This window comes from Anomaloglossus baeobatrachus, chromosome 8, assembly GCF_048569485.1.
Source record: "Anomaloglossus baeobatrachus isolate aAnoBae1 chromosome 8, aAnoBae1.hap1, whole genome shotgun sequence".
NCBI lineage: Eukaryota > Metazoa > Chordata > Amphibia > Anura > Aromobatidae > Anomaloglossus > Anomaloglossus baeobatrachus.
Window position 1 is genome coordinate 253,594,512 of NC_134360.1, and position 14,992 is coordinate 253,609,503.

Sequence of the window (14,992 nt, forward strand, 5' to 3'; positions counted from 1 at the left end):
GGTAAATATCGGGTAACCAAGAAGCCCTTACCTTGGTTACCCGATATTTACCTTCGTTACCAGCCTCCGCCGCTCTCAGCTGTCATTGACGGCTCCCTGCTCCCTGCACACATAGCCGGAGTATACATCGGGTAATTAACACCCAATACACCCCAAATCTATTCTCCCCAAAGTAAGGGCAAAACTAATCCAAATGTGGGGTAGGAACACAGCACCGGCAGATCACAGGACAAGCAATGTGCTGCACTGGTCAGCAGAAAGAAAGTACAACACTGTATCCACAAATGCAAATTGATAGATATGCTGTATAGTATGTACTGTACAATGGTATACTGTATACAATATAAATGTACAGAAAGTTACCTCCAGGGCGAGTCAGAGCGCGGTGAAAGGACAGAATTGGACGTGCGCACGGTGAGGATTTAATTTTTGTCTTAGTACTTAATTTCTGCCAGAGCTGTATATGCAGACATATACTGTATATATATATATATATATATATATATATGTATATATATATATATATATATATATATATATATACACACATACACACACACACACATTATATATATATATATACATATACACACATACACACATGTACATTATATATATAATATAATATATATAAAAGAAAATAACAAAGACCGTGCATATTTGGTATCGCCACATACATAACTGTCATTTATTCCATATTGTGGATTGCAAAACAGTAATGAAAATAAATGCTTTTCTTTTTGGTCACATTAGCTCTGATTTAAAAAGTTGTATGTACCCTAAAATTATAATAAAATTCATAGATCATACAAGGAAAACCCCAAAAAAATCTAAGGACAAAACTATTGGGCAAAAAATAAAAAGGTTCTGACCCTCAGAATATGGAGACTCGCAGCAGACACATTATTTTATGCAAGTTTTAGATTTGGTGGTATATATATATATCAGGTACTTGTGTGCATTGTACCCGGCATGTGTATGGCTGAGGGCAGAAATCATAGCAAATTGTCGCCAATAAAGAGAAATGTTTTGGGGGTATTAGCAATGGCTCACATTAACCGGTGCTAAATGTTGCCCATTCCTGGGAGCATTTCCTTAATTATTGCGGTGCCCCATCCCTCACCCTGTGAACTCCGCCTCAGGGATGCCGGCGATGTAGATGATTGAAGGCTGCGGAGTTCAGCTGTCAATCATAGCTCCTTACAGGACAGTGGCGACTGCTGCGCGCCGTGTATGGAACATTCCGGATCATTCCCCCTTCAAATGTTCAGTGTCAACAACACAAAGGCCATTAGATAAACCGTCCCTTCTTCGCTCATCTCCAATTACTGTAAAACTGTGTCTCCTGCAAACCTGGCAACTTTCCCGAACCGTCTGCAGCCAATGACAGCGCGGTGACATGCCCTGCAAGAAAGCTGGGGATTACAGCTTAAAAGGATCCGTTTTCCTAACCCGAGTCTCTGCCTTTAGATAAAAACGTATTAAATGTATTAAGTTCATAAAAAGATAAATAGTTTATATTAACCCTTTCTGCACAAGTCCTGAAGCTTCTGGGTCCCAGGAACAAAACACGTAAAGCCGGCGCCCACCTCTGTCCCAGCGTAAAGATGGGCAGGGCTGACGGCACCGAGGTCTACTAATCATCACCTCTGATCAAGACATGGTCACTTTTAGGGTTAAACAGCAGAGATTGGAGGTTCCCCTGGTCCTGGCTGTCAGATCAGCTGAGAAAGGCAAACACCGGCCCCAGGGTGACCTGGAGGACCCCTGCAGGACGGAGGACCCCTGCAGGACGGAGGACCCCTGCAGGACGGAAGACCCCTGCAGGACGGAGGACCCCTGCAGGACGGAGGACCTCTGCAGGACGGAGGACCCCTTCAGGACGGAGGACCTCTGCAGGACGGAGGACCCCTGCAGGACGGAGGACCCCTGCAAGACAGAGGACCCCTGCAGGACGGAGGACCCCTGCAGGACGGAGGACCCCTGCAGGACGGAGGACCTCTGCAGGACGGAGGACCCCTGCAGGACAGAGGACCCCTGCAGGACGGAGGACCCCTGCAGGACGGAGGACCCCTGCAGGACGGAGGACCCCTACAGGACGGAGGACCCCTGCAGGACGGAGGACCCCACAAAGCGGAGAGACCGCTGACGAGTAAGACCCTCTGCTGATTGCTGAAAAATATGGATAGTGGTCTCTTAAACGGAATGTGTCCCCTTCTAATAACCTATTTAGATGAGCTTTTATGTGAAATTTATCTTTAAAATTTGTTAAAAAAACAAACACAATACATCTGTCCCTCTGTCCATTAGGCCTAATATTAGACTTCTATTTGTTGTTGAGCAGAGACAGTGTCATTAACTCATTGATTCAAGCTCTACTGAACTGTGCTGAAACATTTAATGTGCTCACATCAGGGGTAAGGTCATTCTACAGGAGGAGGAGGAGGTGAGCTGTGATATCATCTATTGTGAATGCTGGATCCTATATTATCTGCTGTATATAGAAGTGTTATCAGTCATTATACAGGAGGAGGAGGTGAGCTGTGATATCATCTATTGTGAATGCCAAATCCTATGTTATCTGCTGTATATAGAAGTGTTATCAGTCATTATACAGGAGGAGGAGGAGGTGAGCTGTGATATCATCTATTGTGAATGCTGGATCCTATGTTATCTGCTGTATATAGAGGTGTTATCAGTCATTGTACAGGAGGATGCGAGGTGTAAATCTATTGTGAATGGTGGATCATTTGTTATCTACTGTATATAGAGATGTTATCAGTCAGCGAACAGGAGGAGTAGGTGAGCTGTGACATTACCTGTGAGTGGTGGATTATGTATTATTTACTGTACATAGAGGTGTTATCAGTCATGGTACAGGAGGATTTGAGCTGTGACAACACCTATTGTAAACGGTGGATCTTGTTTTATTTACAATACATAGAGTTGATATCAATCATTGTACAGGAGAGGAAGGAGGTGAGCTCTGACATCACCTATTATGAATGGTGGATCCAGTGTTATTTACCTTACATAGCGATAACAATCATTGCACAGGAGGGGGAGGAGGTGAGCTGTGACTTCACCTATTGTGAATGGTGGATCCTATGTTATGTACTGTCTATAGAGGTGTTACTCATTGTACTGGAGGCAGTGTGCTGTGATATTACCTATCATGAATGGTGGAACTTGTGTTATGTATTGTATCATACATGTATGTATGTATGTATGTATGTATGTATGTATGTATGTATGTATGTAGCGGTTATCAGTCATTGTATATGAGGAGGAGGTGAGCTGTGACATCTCCTATTGTGTGAGTGGTGGATCCTGTGTTATCAGCTTTATAGAGGTGCTACCTTTCATTGAAATCCTGGTTATGATGACAGACTGCTGAAAAGTCTTCTTGTACTATCTGTTCTGTACAGACTAATATTAGGCCAAAACAGCCAGAGTGAAAATTGCAAGATTTCGGTTATTGATCAAAGTATTGTAGTGCGCATGCGCGGGACCTCAATGTCGGCGAGTGTGGATGACGTAGGACGCATCATGCACCAAGGCTTCAGAAGAAGGAGGACAAAGATGGCCGAAAGAGGAGGCGCCGGACCCGGAGAATGGAGACGCCCATCCGACCGGTCTGCACTGAACCAACCATTTAGGGGAGTATTATAAAGGGATTTTTAAGTTCTACAGAGCGGCCTGGGCTCTTATACACAGAATGTTAGAATGCTGTATATAAGAGCCCACTGGTGGTAGCCGCAGCTTATAGGGGACAAATCTGGTGACAGGATCCCTTTAATCCAGCCTTCTGCAGACTGGTAAAAGATCTATAAAAGAGCATCACTTTATTAGGAAAAAAACAATCCATATTCAAATGTTTACCCATTAGATACAATGTATAAAGCTGATGGTTACCTCGTCCTTAATATCTTCCTGCTGCTGGGCCGAAAAGATTTCCATCGCCGAGATCAGCCTCATCATGAGCTCGTCTACCGATGTGTTACCTGTCAAGAAAGCCAACGACCCCGGGTCAGTAACATGGTAAATTCAGGCCCCGGCGGAGAACACTATGAGATGGGTACAGGCGAGATTCAGCAGGGCACACACTGAACACCAAAATATCACAACAAGAGGGCAAAGCCTAAAAGGGGCAGATCAGAGCTTAAAAAATCCATCACAACAAGAGGGCAAAGGCCTAAAAGGGGCAGAGCTGAAAAAATCCATAAAAAAAGAGCCTGTGTATAAAAGCACAGTGGAGCCTTGGATTACGAGCAGAATTCATTCCGAGAGTGAGCTCTTAAACCAAGTTACTCTTATATCATGTAAAAACATTAAAATTAATACATCTAGTTATCAAACACTTTATAAAAGGATATATTATATATATATATATATATATATATATATATATATATATATATCTATATATATAATTTCCTTATTCTGTCTGTCTGTCTGTTGTCTGTCTGTCTTGCTCCAAAATTGTGTCCTTACGGTGACAAACAGCGGATGGCCGCTGGGCTCGCCATGGCCCCGCCCCCCCGCACGGATTGGCCGCTCGCCTCGCCTCCGCCCCCTCGCACGGATTGGCCGCTCGACTCCTCCCCCCGGCACGGATTGGCCATGTCCTCACGGTGACAAACAGCGGATTGGCCGCTGGGCTCACCATGGCCCCGCCCCCCCGCACGGATTGGACGCTCGGCCTCACGGATTGGCCGCTCGCCTCGGCTCCTCCCCCCGCACGGATTGTCCGCTCGCCTCAGCTCCACCCCAGCACGGATTGGCCGCTCGCCCAGGCTCCGCCCCCCCCACGGAATGGCCTCTCGCCCCGAGGTGAGCGCATCAGGGTCCTGCAGCGGCGGAACACACACACACACATAAGAACAGACACACACACATCAGATCACACTCCCTCACTCTCACACACACCTCACACACATATCAGATCGCATCCACACACGCAGCGGCGGAACACACACACACATAAGAACAGAGACACACACACACACATCAGATCACACTCTCACACACCTATCAGATCGCATCCACACACTCACAACATCCAGTGATATCGCTTGCTTCTCGGCGGCGATCCTGTGCGTGCAGTGACCTTCCAGGACCCGCCGAAGGATCACATGGCCGGAAGCATGTAGTATCTCCGGATGTCGTGATTGTGTGAGCGCGTATGTGCGATATCGTCAGTGTGTGTGTGAGTGTATGCGATCGGATGTGTGTGTGTGTGAGTGTATGCGATCAGATGTGTGTGAGTGTGTTCTGATGTGTGAGTGTGTGTGCGTGTGAGTGTATGCGATCGGATCTGTGATTGTCGGCAGAGGAGCATGGCGTGCAGCACAGCTGCTGGGACCGCCCACCGGTGTGCACAGGGAGAAGTGGGGTGTGTATGTGAGTGTATGCGATCAGATGTGTGCATGTATACTGTCTGATGTGTGACTGTGGAGCACGATGGGGGGTGCACAGCATGGGGGATGGAGCACGATGGGGAGTGCGCATCATGGGGGATGGAGCACGATGGGGGGTGCACAGCATGGGGGATGGAGCACGATGGGGAGTGCGCAGCATGGGGGATGGAGCACGATGGGGGGTGCGCAGCATGGGGGATGGAGCACGATGGGGGGTGCGCAGCATGGGGGATGGAGCACGATGTGGAGTGCGCAGCATGGGGGATGGAGCACGATGGGGGGTGCGCAGCATGGGGGATGGAGCATGATGGGGAGTGCGCAGCATGGGGGATGGAGCACGATGGGGGGTGCGCAGCATGGGGGATGGAGCATGATGGGGAGTGCGCAGCATGGGGGATGGAGCACGATGGGGGGTGCGCAGCATGGGGGATGGAGCACGATGGGGGGTGCGCAGCATGGAGGATAGAGCACGATGGGGAGTGCGCAGCATGGGGGATGGAGCACGATGGGGAGTGCGCAGCATGGGGGATAGAGCACGATGGGGAGTGCGCAGCATGGAGGATAGAGCACGATGGGGAGTGCGCAGCATGGGGGATAGAGCACGATGGGGAGTGCGCAGCATGGGGATGGAGCACGATTGGGAATGCGCAGCATGGGGGATGGAGCACGATAGGGAGTGCGCAGCATGGGGGATGGAGCACAATGGGGAGTGCGCAGCATGGGGGATGGAGCACGATGGGAAGTGCGCAGCATGGGGGATGGAGCACAATGGGGAGTGCGCAGCATGGGGGATGGAGCACGATGGGGGGTGCGCAGCATTGGGGATGGAGCACGATGGGGAGTGCGCAGCATGGGGATGGAGCACGTTTGGGAGTGCGCAGCATGGGGGATGGAGCACGATGGGGGTGCGCAGCATGGGGGATGGAGCACGATGGGGGGTGCGCAGCATGGGGGGATGGAGCACGATGGGGGGTGCACACCTCCCCCGAAAACACACACACCGCCACACACGCACTGGGAACCACAAACACTGCCCTACACAGACACCCACACACACAGACAACGCCGCACACACACAACACCCAACACACAAACACCACGGCACACACAAATATACGCACATACCGCACAACACACACATTGCACAAAACATACCTCCCCCCAAAACACACCACACACACACAAACCGCGCAACACACACACACAACGCTACAGACACACAGCGCTCCACAAACAACGCAACACACGCAACACACAAACAACACCGCTCTCACCCCCCGCCACACCCAGACAACACCCAGAACATGTACAGCCCCTACACAAACACTTGGTAACTACAGACAACAACATCTATATATATATATAACAAAAATCATACATTAACTACACAATACGTAAATTCTAGAATACCCGATGCGTAGAATCGGGCCACCTTCTAGTATATACGGTATATTATATATATATATATATATATATATATATATACACACACTTTGCAAACTGCTAGTGAGTGACATCATGTGTATAGTAGGATCTCCTTAAATAGCCCTTATGAGCAGCTGCATTGGACATATATACCATGACACTTCTCGGGGGGAGGACAGAGAGAGGGGGATCGTGCCTGCAGAAGGACATGTCGAGCCTGCTGGAAGCCTTCCACCCGATCCAAGATGAAGTAACATGCTGTCAGGTCTCCAGCATGACTATTCAAGAACCAAGGAAAGATGGATGAAGATTTCTATTGATTAGAATGGACTATTATTAACTCTACGTAAGCTAATGAGCTAATGAAGAATATTATTTTTCCTTTCTGTAACTGAACTTTGGCAACCAATTTATTAGATATAAAAATACATTTATTTTTTACACATTTTGAAGTCCATCTTTCATGCGTCTTATCACGTATTTGAAGAAAAATATATTTAAGAGTATATTTTTAACATACTAAAGCGAATTTTCCCATAGGAAATAATTGAAATGCAGGCAATTCTTTCCACAACCCAAAAATATTTGCTGTATTTATACAAACGTATTACAGTAATACAAAATAATGTCCTGTATTCATATAATAATCAATTTTTATAGTCACTAATACAAAATACTGTACAGTAAAAACATATAAAGCAAATTAAACTGCACTTTAACTTACAATAGAATTGTCTGTGTGCGAGAGGCACAGTATAAGCAATATAATGCACTGGTCAGCAGAAAAAAAGTACAATACTGTAACCATAAATGCAAATTGACAGACATGCTATATAGTATATACTGTACAATGGCATACTGTATACAGTATAGAGTACATATGTACAGAAAGTTACATCCAGAGCGGGTCAGGGCATGGTGAAAGGACGGAACCGGACGTGTGCATGGTGAGTATTTGCTCTTATTGCTCTTATTGCAAATCATTGCTCTTAAACCAAGTTAAAAATTTGTAGAAAACTTTGCTTGTCTTGCAAAACGCTCCCAAACCAAGTTGCTGTTAATCCAAGGTTCACTGTATATGTATATAGTAATGTATATATATATTTAGCAGATAATGAGTCTACAGAACACAAGTAGTTGTGTCTCATATTTGGGACCTTGCCCATCTCTGGCTGCACCTTTGTTTTGATGCTTCCAGGGTTTATCTAAATAGTTTTTTTGCTGATTATTTCCATAATATACATTTGCAGGGGTCAAAGCCTTGTGTTCCTGACGCAGAGCTTCAAATTCACCGCAGAGACTTGTAGTTAGAGGGGCTTCTATTACACATAACACTCGGGCCCCGAATCATCATCCCGGGTTCTAAACTTTTGTTTTGAGAAATTTGCTTCTTTTTTGCCTTGTTTTCTAGGTTTTGTGCAATTTTTTTTAAGTTGTCTAAATCTTTTTTGATTTTCCAGGACAACTTTGCTTGTTAGGTGATTTTAGAAATATTTATGGTTTATGAATTTTATCAAATGTCACATTTTTTTTTTACTTATGCTAAAAGAGGACTCGTCACTGGGACAGAGGGGCCAGCTTCTAATGTGTTATATCTGACGCTCACCTGAATATTTTTCTTTTTTTTTCACCATATAAGTTTAGTGATATATATTCCTTTCATGGGGTTTACTCATGAGATAATTATACAGAACAGCCTAAAGAAATATGACCCCAGGTCTCTCCTACATGTTCCCAGTGTAGGTGTATACTGGTCAGGTCTCTTCTCCATGTTCCCAGTGTTGGTGTATACTGGTCAGGTCTCTTCTCCACGTTCCCAGTGTTGGTGTATACTGGTCAGGTCTCTTCTCCCCGTTCCCAGTGTTGGTGTATACTGGTCAGGTCTCTTCTCCACGTTCTCAGTGTTGGTGTATACTGGTCAGGTCTCTTCTCCATGTTCCCAGTGTTGGTGTATACTGGTCAGGTCTCTTCTCCATGTTCCCAGTGTTGGTGTATACTGGTCAGGTCTCTTCTCCACGTTCCCAGTGTTGGTGTATACTGGTCAGGTCTCTTCTCCATGTTCCCAGTGTTGGTGTATACTGGTCAGGTCTCTTCTCCATGTTCCCAGTGTTGGTGTATACTGGTCAGGTCTCTTCTCCACGTTCCCAGTATTGGTGTACACTGGTCAGGTCTCTTCTCCATGTTCCCAATGTTGGTGTATACTGGTCAGGTCTCTTCTCCCCGTTCCCAGTGTTGGTGTATACTGGTCAGGTCTCTTCTCCACGTTCCCAGTGTTGGTGTATACTGGTCAGGTCTCTTCTCCATGTTCCCAGTGTTGGTGTATACTGGTCAGGTCTCTTCTCCACGTTCCCAGTGTTGGTGTATACTGGTCAGGTCTCTTCTCCATGTTCCCAGTGTTGGTGTATACTGGTCAGGTCTCTTCTCCATGTTCCCAGTGTTGGTGTATACTGGTCAGGTCTCTTCTCCACGTTCCCAGTGTTGGTGTATACTGGTCAGGTCTCTTCTCCATGTTCCCAGTGTTGGTGTATACTGGTCAGGTCTCTTCTCCACGTTCCCAGTGTTGGTGTATACTGGTCAGGTCTCTTCTCCACGTTCCCAGTATTGGTGTACACTGGTCAGGTCTCTTCTCCATGTTCCCAGTGTTGGTGTATACTGGTCAGGTCTCTTCTCCATGTTCCCAGTGTTGGTGTATACTGGTCAGGTCTCTTCTCCATGTTCCCAGTGTTGGTGTATACTGGTCAGGTCTCTTCTCCATGTTCCCAGTGTTGGTGTATACTGGTCAGGTCTCTTCTCCACGTTCCCAGTGTTGGTGTATACTGGTCAGGTCTCTTCTCCATGTTCCCAGTGTTGGTGTATACTGGTCAGGTCTCTTCTCCATGTTCCCAGTGTTGGTGTATACTGGTCAGGTCTCTTCTCCATGTTCCCAGTGTTGGTGTATACTGGTCAGGTCTCTTCTCCATGTTCCCAGTGTTGGTGTATACTGGTCAGGTCTCTTCTCCACGTTCCCAGTGTTGGTGTATACTGGTCAGGTCTCTTCTCCATGTTCCCAGTGTTGGTGTATACTGGTCAGGTCTCTTCTCCACGTTCCCAGTGTTGGTGTATACTGGTCAGGTCTCTTCTCCACGTTCCCAGTATTGGTGTACACTGGTCAGGTCTCTTCTCCATGTTCCCAATGTTGGTGTATACTGGTCAGGTCTCTTCTCCCCGTTCCCAGTGTTGGTGTATACTGTTCAGGTCTCTTCTCCATGTTCCCAATGTTGGTGTATACTGGTCAGGTCTCTTCTCCACGTTCCCAGTGTTGGTGTATACTGTTCAGGTCTCTTCTCCATGTTCCCAATGTTGGTGTATACTGGTCAGGTCTCTTCTCCACGTTCCCAGTGTTGGTGTATACTGGTCAGGTCTCTTCTCCATGTTCCCAATGTTGGTGTATACTGGTCAGGTCTCTTCTACACGTTCCCAGTGTTGGTGTATACTGGTCAGATCTCTTCTCCATGTTCCCAGTGTTGGTGTATACTGGTCAGGTCTCTTCTTCATGTTCCCAGTGTTGGTGTATACTGGTCATGTCTCTCCTACATGTTCCCAGTGTAGGTGTATACTGGTCAGGTCTCTTCTCCATGTTCCCAATGTTGGTGTATACTGGTCAGGTCTCTTCTACACGTTCCCAGTGTTGGTGTATACTGGTCAGGTCTCTTCTCCATGTTCCCAATGTTGGTGTATACTGGTCAGGTCTCTTCTCCACGTTCTCAGTGTTGGTGTATACTGGTCAGGTCTCTTCTCCACGTTCCCAGTATTGGTGTATACTGGTCAGGTCTCTTCTCCATGTTCCCAATGTTGGTGTATACTGGTCAGGTCTCTTCTCCCCGTTCCCAGTGTTGGTGTATACTGGTCAGGTGTCTTCTCCACGTTCCCAGTGTTGGTGTATACTGGTCAGGTCTCTTCTCCATGTTCCCAGTGTTGGTGTATACTGGTCAGGTCTCTTCTCCATGTTCCCAGTGTTGGTGTATACTGGTCAGGTCTCTTCTCCATGTTCCCAGTGTTGGTGTATACTGGTCAGGTCTCTCCTACACGTTCCCAGTGTTGGTGTATACTGGTCAGGTCTCTTCTCCATGTTCCCAGTGTTAGTGTATACAGGTCAGGTCTCTTCTCCATGTTCCCAGTGTTGGTGTATACTGGTCAGGTCTCTTCTCCACGTTCCCAGTGTTGGTGTATACTGGTCAGGTCTCTTCTCCATGTTCCCAGTGTTTGTGTATACTGGTCAGGTCTCTTCTCCACGTTCCCAGTGTTGGTGTATACTGGTCAGGTCTCTTCTCCACGTTCCCAGTGTTGGTGTATACTGGTCAGGTCTCTCCTACACGTTCCCAGTGTTGGTGTATACTGGTCAGGTCTCTTCTCCATGTTCCCAGTGTTAGTGTATACAGGTCAGGTCTCTTCTCCATGTTCCCAGTGTTGGTGTATACTGGTCAGGTCTCTTCTCCACGTTCCCAGTGTTGGTGTATACTGGTCAGGTCTCTTCTCCATGTTCCCAGTGTTGGTGTATACTGGTCAGGTCTCTTCTCCACGTTCCCAGTGTTGGTGTATACTGGTCAGGTCTCTTCTCCACGTTCCCAGTGTTGGTGTATACTGGTCAGGTCTCTTCTCCACGTTCCCAGTGTTGGTGTATACTGGTCAGGTCTTCTCCACGTTCCCAATGTTGGTGTATACTGGTCAGGTCTCTTCTCCACGTTCCCAGTGTTGGTGTATACTGGTCAGGTCTCTTCTTCATGTTCCCAGTGTTGGTGTATACCGGTCAGGTCTCTTCTCCACGTTCCCAGTGTTGGTGTATACTGGTCAGGTCTCTTCTCCATGTTCCCAGTGTTGGTGTATACTGGTCAGGTCTCTTCTCCACGTTCCCAGTGTTGGTGTATACTGGTCAGGTCTCTTCTCCACGTTCCCAGTGTTGGTGTATACTGGTCAGGTCTCTTCTCCACGTTCCCAGTGTTGGTGTATACTGGTCAGGTCTCTCCTACACGTTCCCAGTGTTGGTGTATACTGGTCAGGTCTCTTCTCCATGTTCCCAGTGTTGGTGTATACTGGTCAGGTCTCTTCTCCACGTTCCCAGTGTTGGTGTATACTGGTCAGGTCTCTTCTTCATGTTCCCAGTGTTGGTGTATACCGGTCAGGTCTCTTCTCCACGTTCCCAGTGTTGGTGTATAATGGTCAGGTCTCTTCTCCACGTTCCCAGTGTTGGTGTATACTGGTCAGATCTCTTCTCCACGTTCCCAGTGTTGGTGTATACTGGTCAGGTCTCTTCTTCATGTTCCCAGTGTTGGTATATACCGGTCAGGTCTCTTCTCCACGTTCCCAGTGTTGGTGTATAATGGTCAGATCTCTTCTCCACGTTCCCAGTGTTGGTGTATACTGGTCAGGTCTCTTCTCCATGTTCCCAGTGTTGGTGTATACTGGTCAGGTCTCTTCTCCACGTTCCCAGTGTTGGTGTATACTGGTCAGGTCTCTTCTCCATGTTCCCAATGTTAGTGTATACTGGTCAGATCTCTTCTCCACGTTCCCAGTGTTGGTGTATACTGATCAGGTCTCTTCTCCATGTTCTCAGTGTTGGTGTATACTGCTCAGGTCTCTTCTCCACATTCCCAGTGTTGGTGTATACTGGTCAGGTCTCTTCTCCATGTTCCCAGTGTTGGTGTATACTGTTCTGGTCTCTTCTCCATGTTCCCAATGTTCGTGTATACTGGTCAGGTCTCTTCTCCATGTTCCCAGTGTTGGTGTATACTGGTCAGGTCTCTTCTCCACGTTCCCAGTGTTGGTGTATACTGGTCAGGTCTCTTCTCCATGTTCCCAGTGTTGGTGTATACTGGTCAGGTCTCTTCTCCATGTTCCCAGTGTTGGTATATACTGGTCAGGTCTCTTCTCCACGTTCCCAGTGTTGGTATATACTGGTCAGGTCTCTTCTCCATGTTCCCAGTGTTGGTGTATACTGGTCAGGTCTCTTCTTCATGTTCCCAGTGTTGGTGTATACTGGTCAGGTCTCTTCTCCATGTTCCCAGTGTTGGTGTATACTGGTCAGGTCTTGTCCATGTTCCCAGTGTTGGTGTATACTGGTCAGGTCTCTTCTCCATGTTCCCAGTGTTGGTGTATACTGGTCAGGTCTCTTCTCCATGTTCCCAGTGTTGGTGTATACTGGTCAGGTCTTGTCCATGTTCCCAGTGTTGGTGTATACTGGTCAGGTCTCTTCTCCATGTTCCCAGTGTTGGTGTATACTGGTCAGGTCTCTTCTCCATCTTCCCAGTGTTGGTGTATACTGGTCAGGTCTCTTCTCCACATCCCCAGTGTTGGTGTATACTGGTCAGGTCTCTTCTCCATGTTCCCAGTGTTGGTGTATACTGGTCAGGTCCCTTCTCCATGTTCCCAGTGTTGGTGTATACTGGTCAGGTCTTCTCCACGTTCCCAATGTTGGTGTATACTGGTCAGGTCTCTCCTACACGTTCCCAGTGTTGGTGTATACTGGTCAGATCTCTTCTCCACGTTCCCAGTGTTGGTGTATACTGGTCAGGTCTCTTCTCCACGTTCCCAGTGTTGGTGTATACTGGTCAGATCTCTTCTCCACGTTCCCAGTGTTGGTGTATACTGGTCAGGTCTCTTCTCCACGTTCCCAGTGTTGGTGTATACTGGTCAGGTCTCTTCTCCATGTTCTCAGTGTTGGTGTATACTGGTCAGGTCTCTTCTCCATGTTCTCAGTGTTGGTGTATACTGGTCAGGTCTCTTCTCCACGTTCCCAGTGTTGGTGTATACTGATCAGGTCTCTTCTCCATGTTCCCAGTATTGGTGTATACTGGTCAGGTCTCTTCTCCCCGTTCCCAGTGTTGGTGTATACTGGTCAGGTCTCTTCTCCATGTTCCCAGTGTTGGTGTATACTGGTCAGGTCTGTTCTCCACGTTCCCAGTGTTGGTGTATACTGGTCAGGTCTCTTCTACATGTTCCCAATGTTGGTGTATACTGGTTCGGTCTCTTCTCCACTTTCCCAGTGTTGGTGTATACTGGTCAGGTCTCTTCTACATGTTCCCAATGTTGGTGTATACTGGTCAGATCTCTTCTCCACGTTCCCAGTGTTGGTGTATACTGGCCAGGTCTCTTCTCCACGTTCCCAGTGTTGGTGTATACTGGTCAGGTCTCTTCTACATGTTCCCAATGTTGGTGTATACTGGTCAGATCTCTTCTCCACATTCCCAGTGTTGGTGTATACTGGTCAGGTCTCTTCTCCACATTCCCAGTGTTGGTGTATACTGGTCAGGTCTCTTCTCCATGTTCCCAATGTTCGTGTATACTGGTCAGGTCTCTTCTACATGTTACCAATGTTCATGTATACTGGTCAGATCTCTTCTCCACGTTCCCAGTGTTGGTGTATACTGGTCAGATCTCTTCTCCATGTTCTCAGTGTTGGTGTATACTGGTCAGGTCTCTTCTCCACGTTCCCAGTGTTGGTGTATACTGGTCAGGTCTCTTCTCCATGTTCCCAGTGTTGGTGTATACTGGTCAGGTCTCTTCTCCACGTTCCCAGTGTTGGTGTATACTGGTCAGGTCTCTTCTCCACGTTCCCAGTGTTGGTGTATACTGGTCAGGTCTCTTCTCCACGTTCCCAGTGTTGGTGTATACTGGTCAGGTCTCTTCTCCATGTTCCCAATGTTAGTGTATACTGGTCAGGTCTCTTCTCCACATTCCCAGTGTTGGTGTATACTGGTCAGGTCTCTTCTCCATGTTCCCAGTGTTGGTGTATACTGTTCTGGTCTCTTCTCCATGTTCCCAATGTTCGTGTACACTGGTCAGGTCTCTTCTACATGTTACCAATGTTCATGTATACTGGTCAGATCTCTTCTTCACGTTCCCAGTGTTGGTGTATACTGGTCAGGTCTCTTCTCTACGTTCCCAGTGTTGGTGTATACTGGTCAGATCTCTTCTCCACGTTCCCAGTGTTGGTGTATACTGGTCAGGTCTCTTCTCCACGTTCCCAGTGTTGGTGTATACTAGTCAGGTCTCTTCTCCACGTTCCCAGTGTTGGTGTATACTGATCAGGTCTCTTCTCCATGTTCCCAGTGTTGGTGTATACTGCTCAGGTCTCTTCTCCACATTCCCAGTGTTGGTGTATACTGGTCAGG

The 14,992-nt window shown here is 47.3% G+C and overlaps 1 protein-coding gene across 1 annotated transcript in view; it reads right to left on the bottom strand.

Annotated features, from left to right (window-relative positions):
• FAF1 (Fas associated factor 1) overlaps positions 1-14,992 on the bottom strand; it is a 330,141-nt gene that overhangs the window by 81,047 nt on the left and 234,102 nt on the right. The window contains exon 15 of the mRNA XM_075320555.1: positions 3,916-4,004. Within this exon, the coding sequence (XP_075176670.1) occupies positions 3,916-4,004 (89 nt within the window). The remainder of the gene's footprint in view (positions 1-3,915; positions 4,005-14,992) is intronic.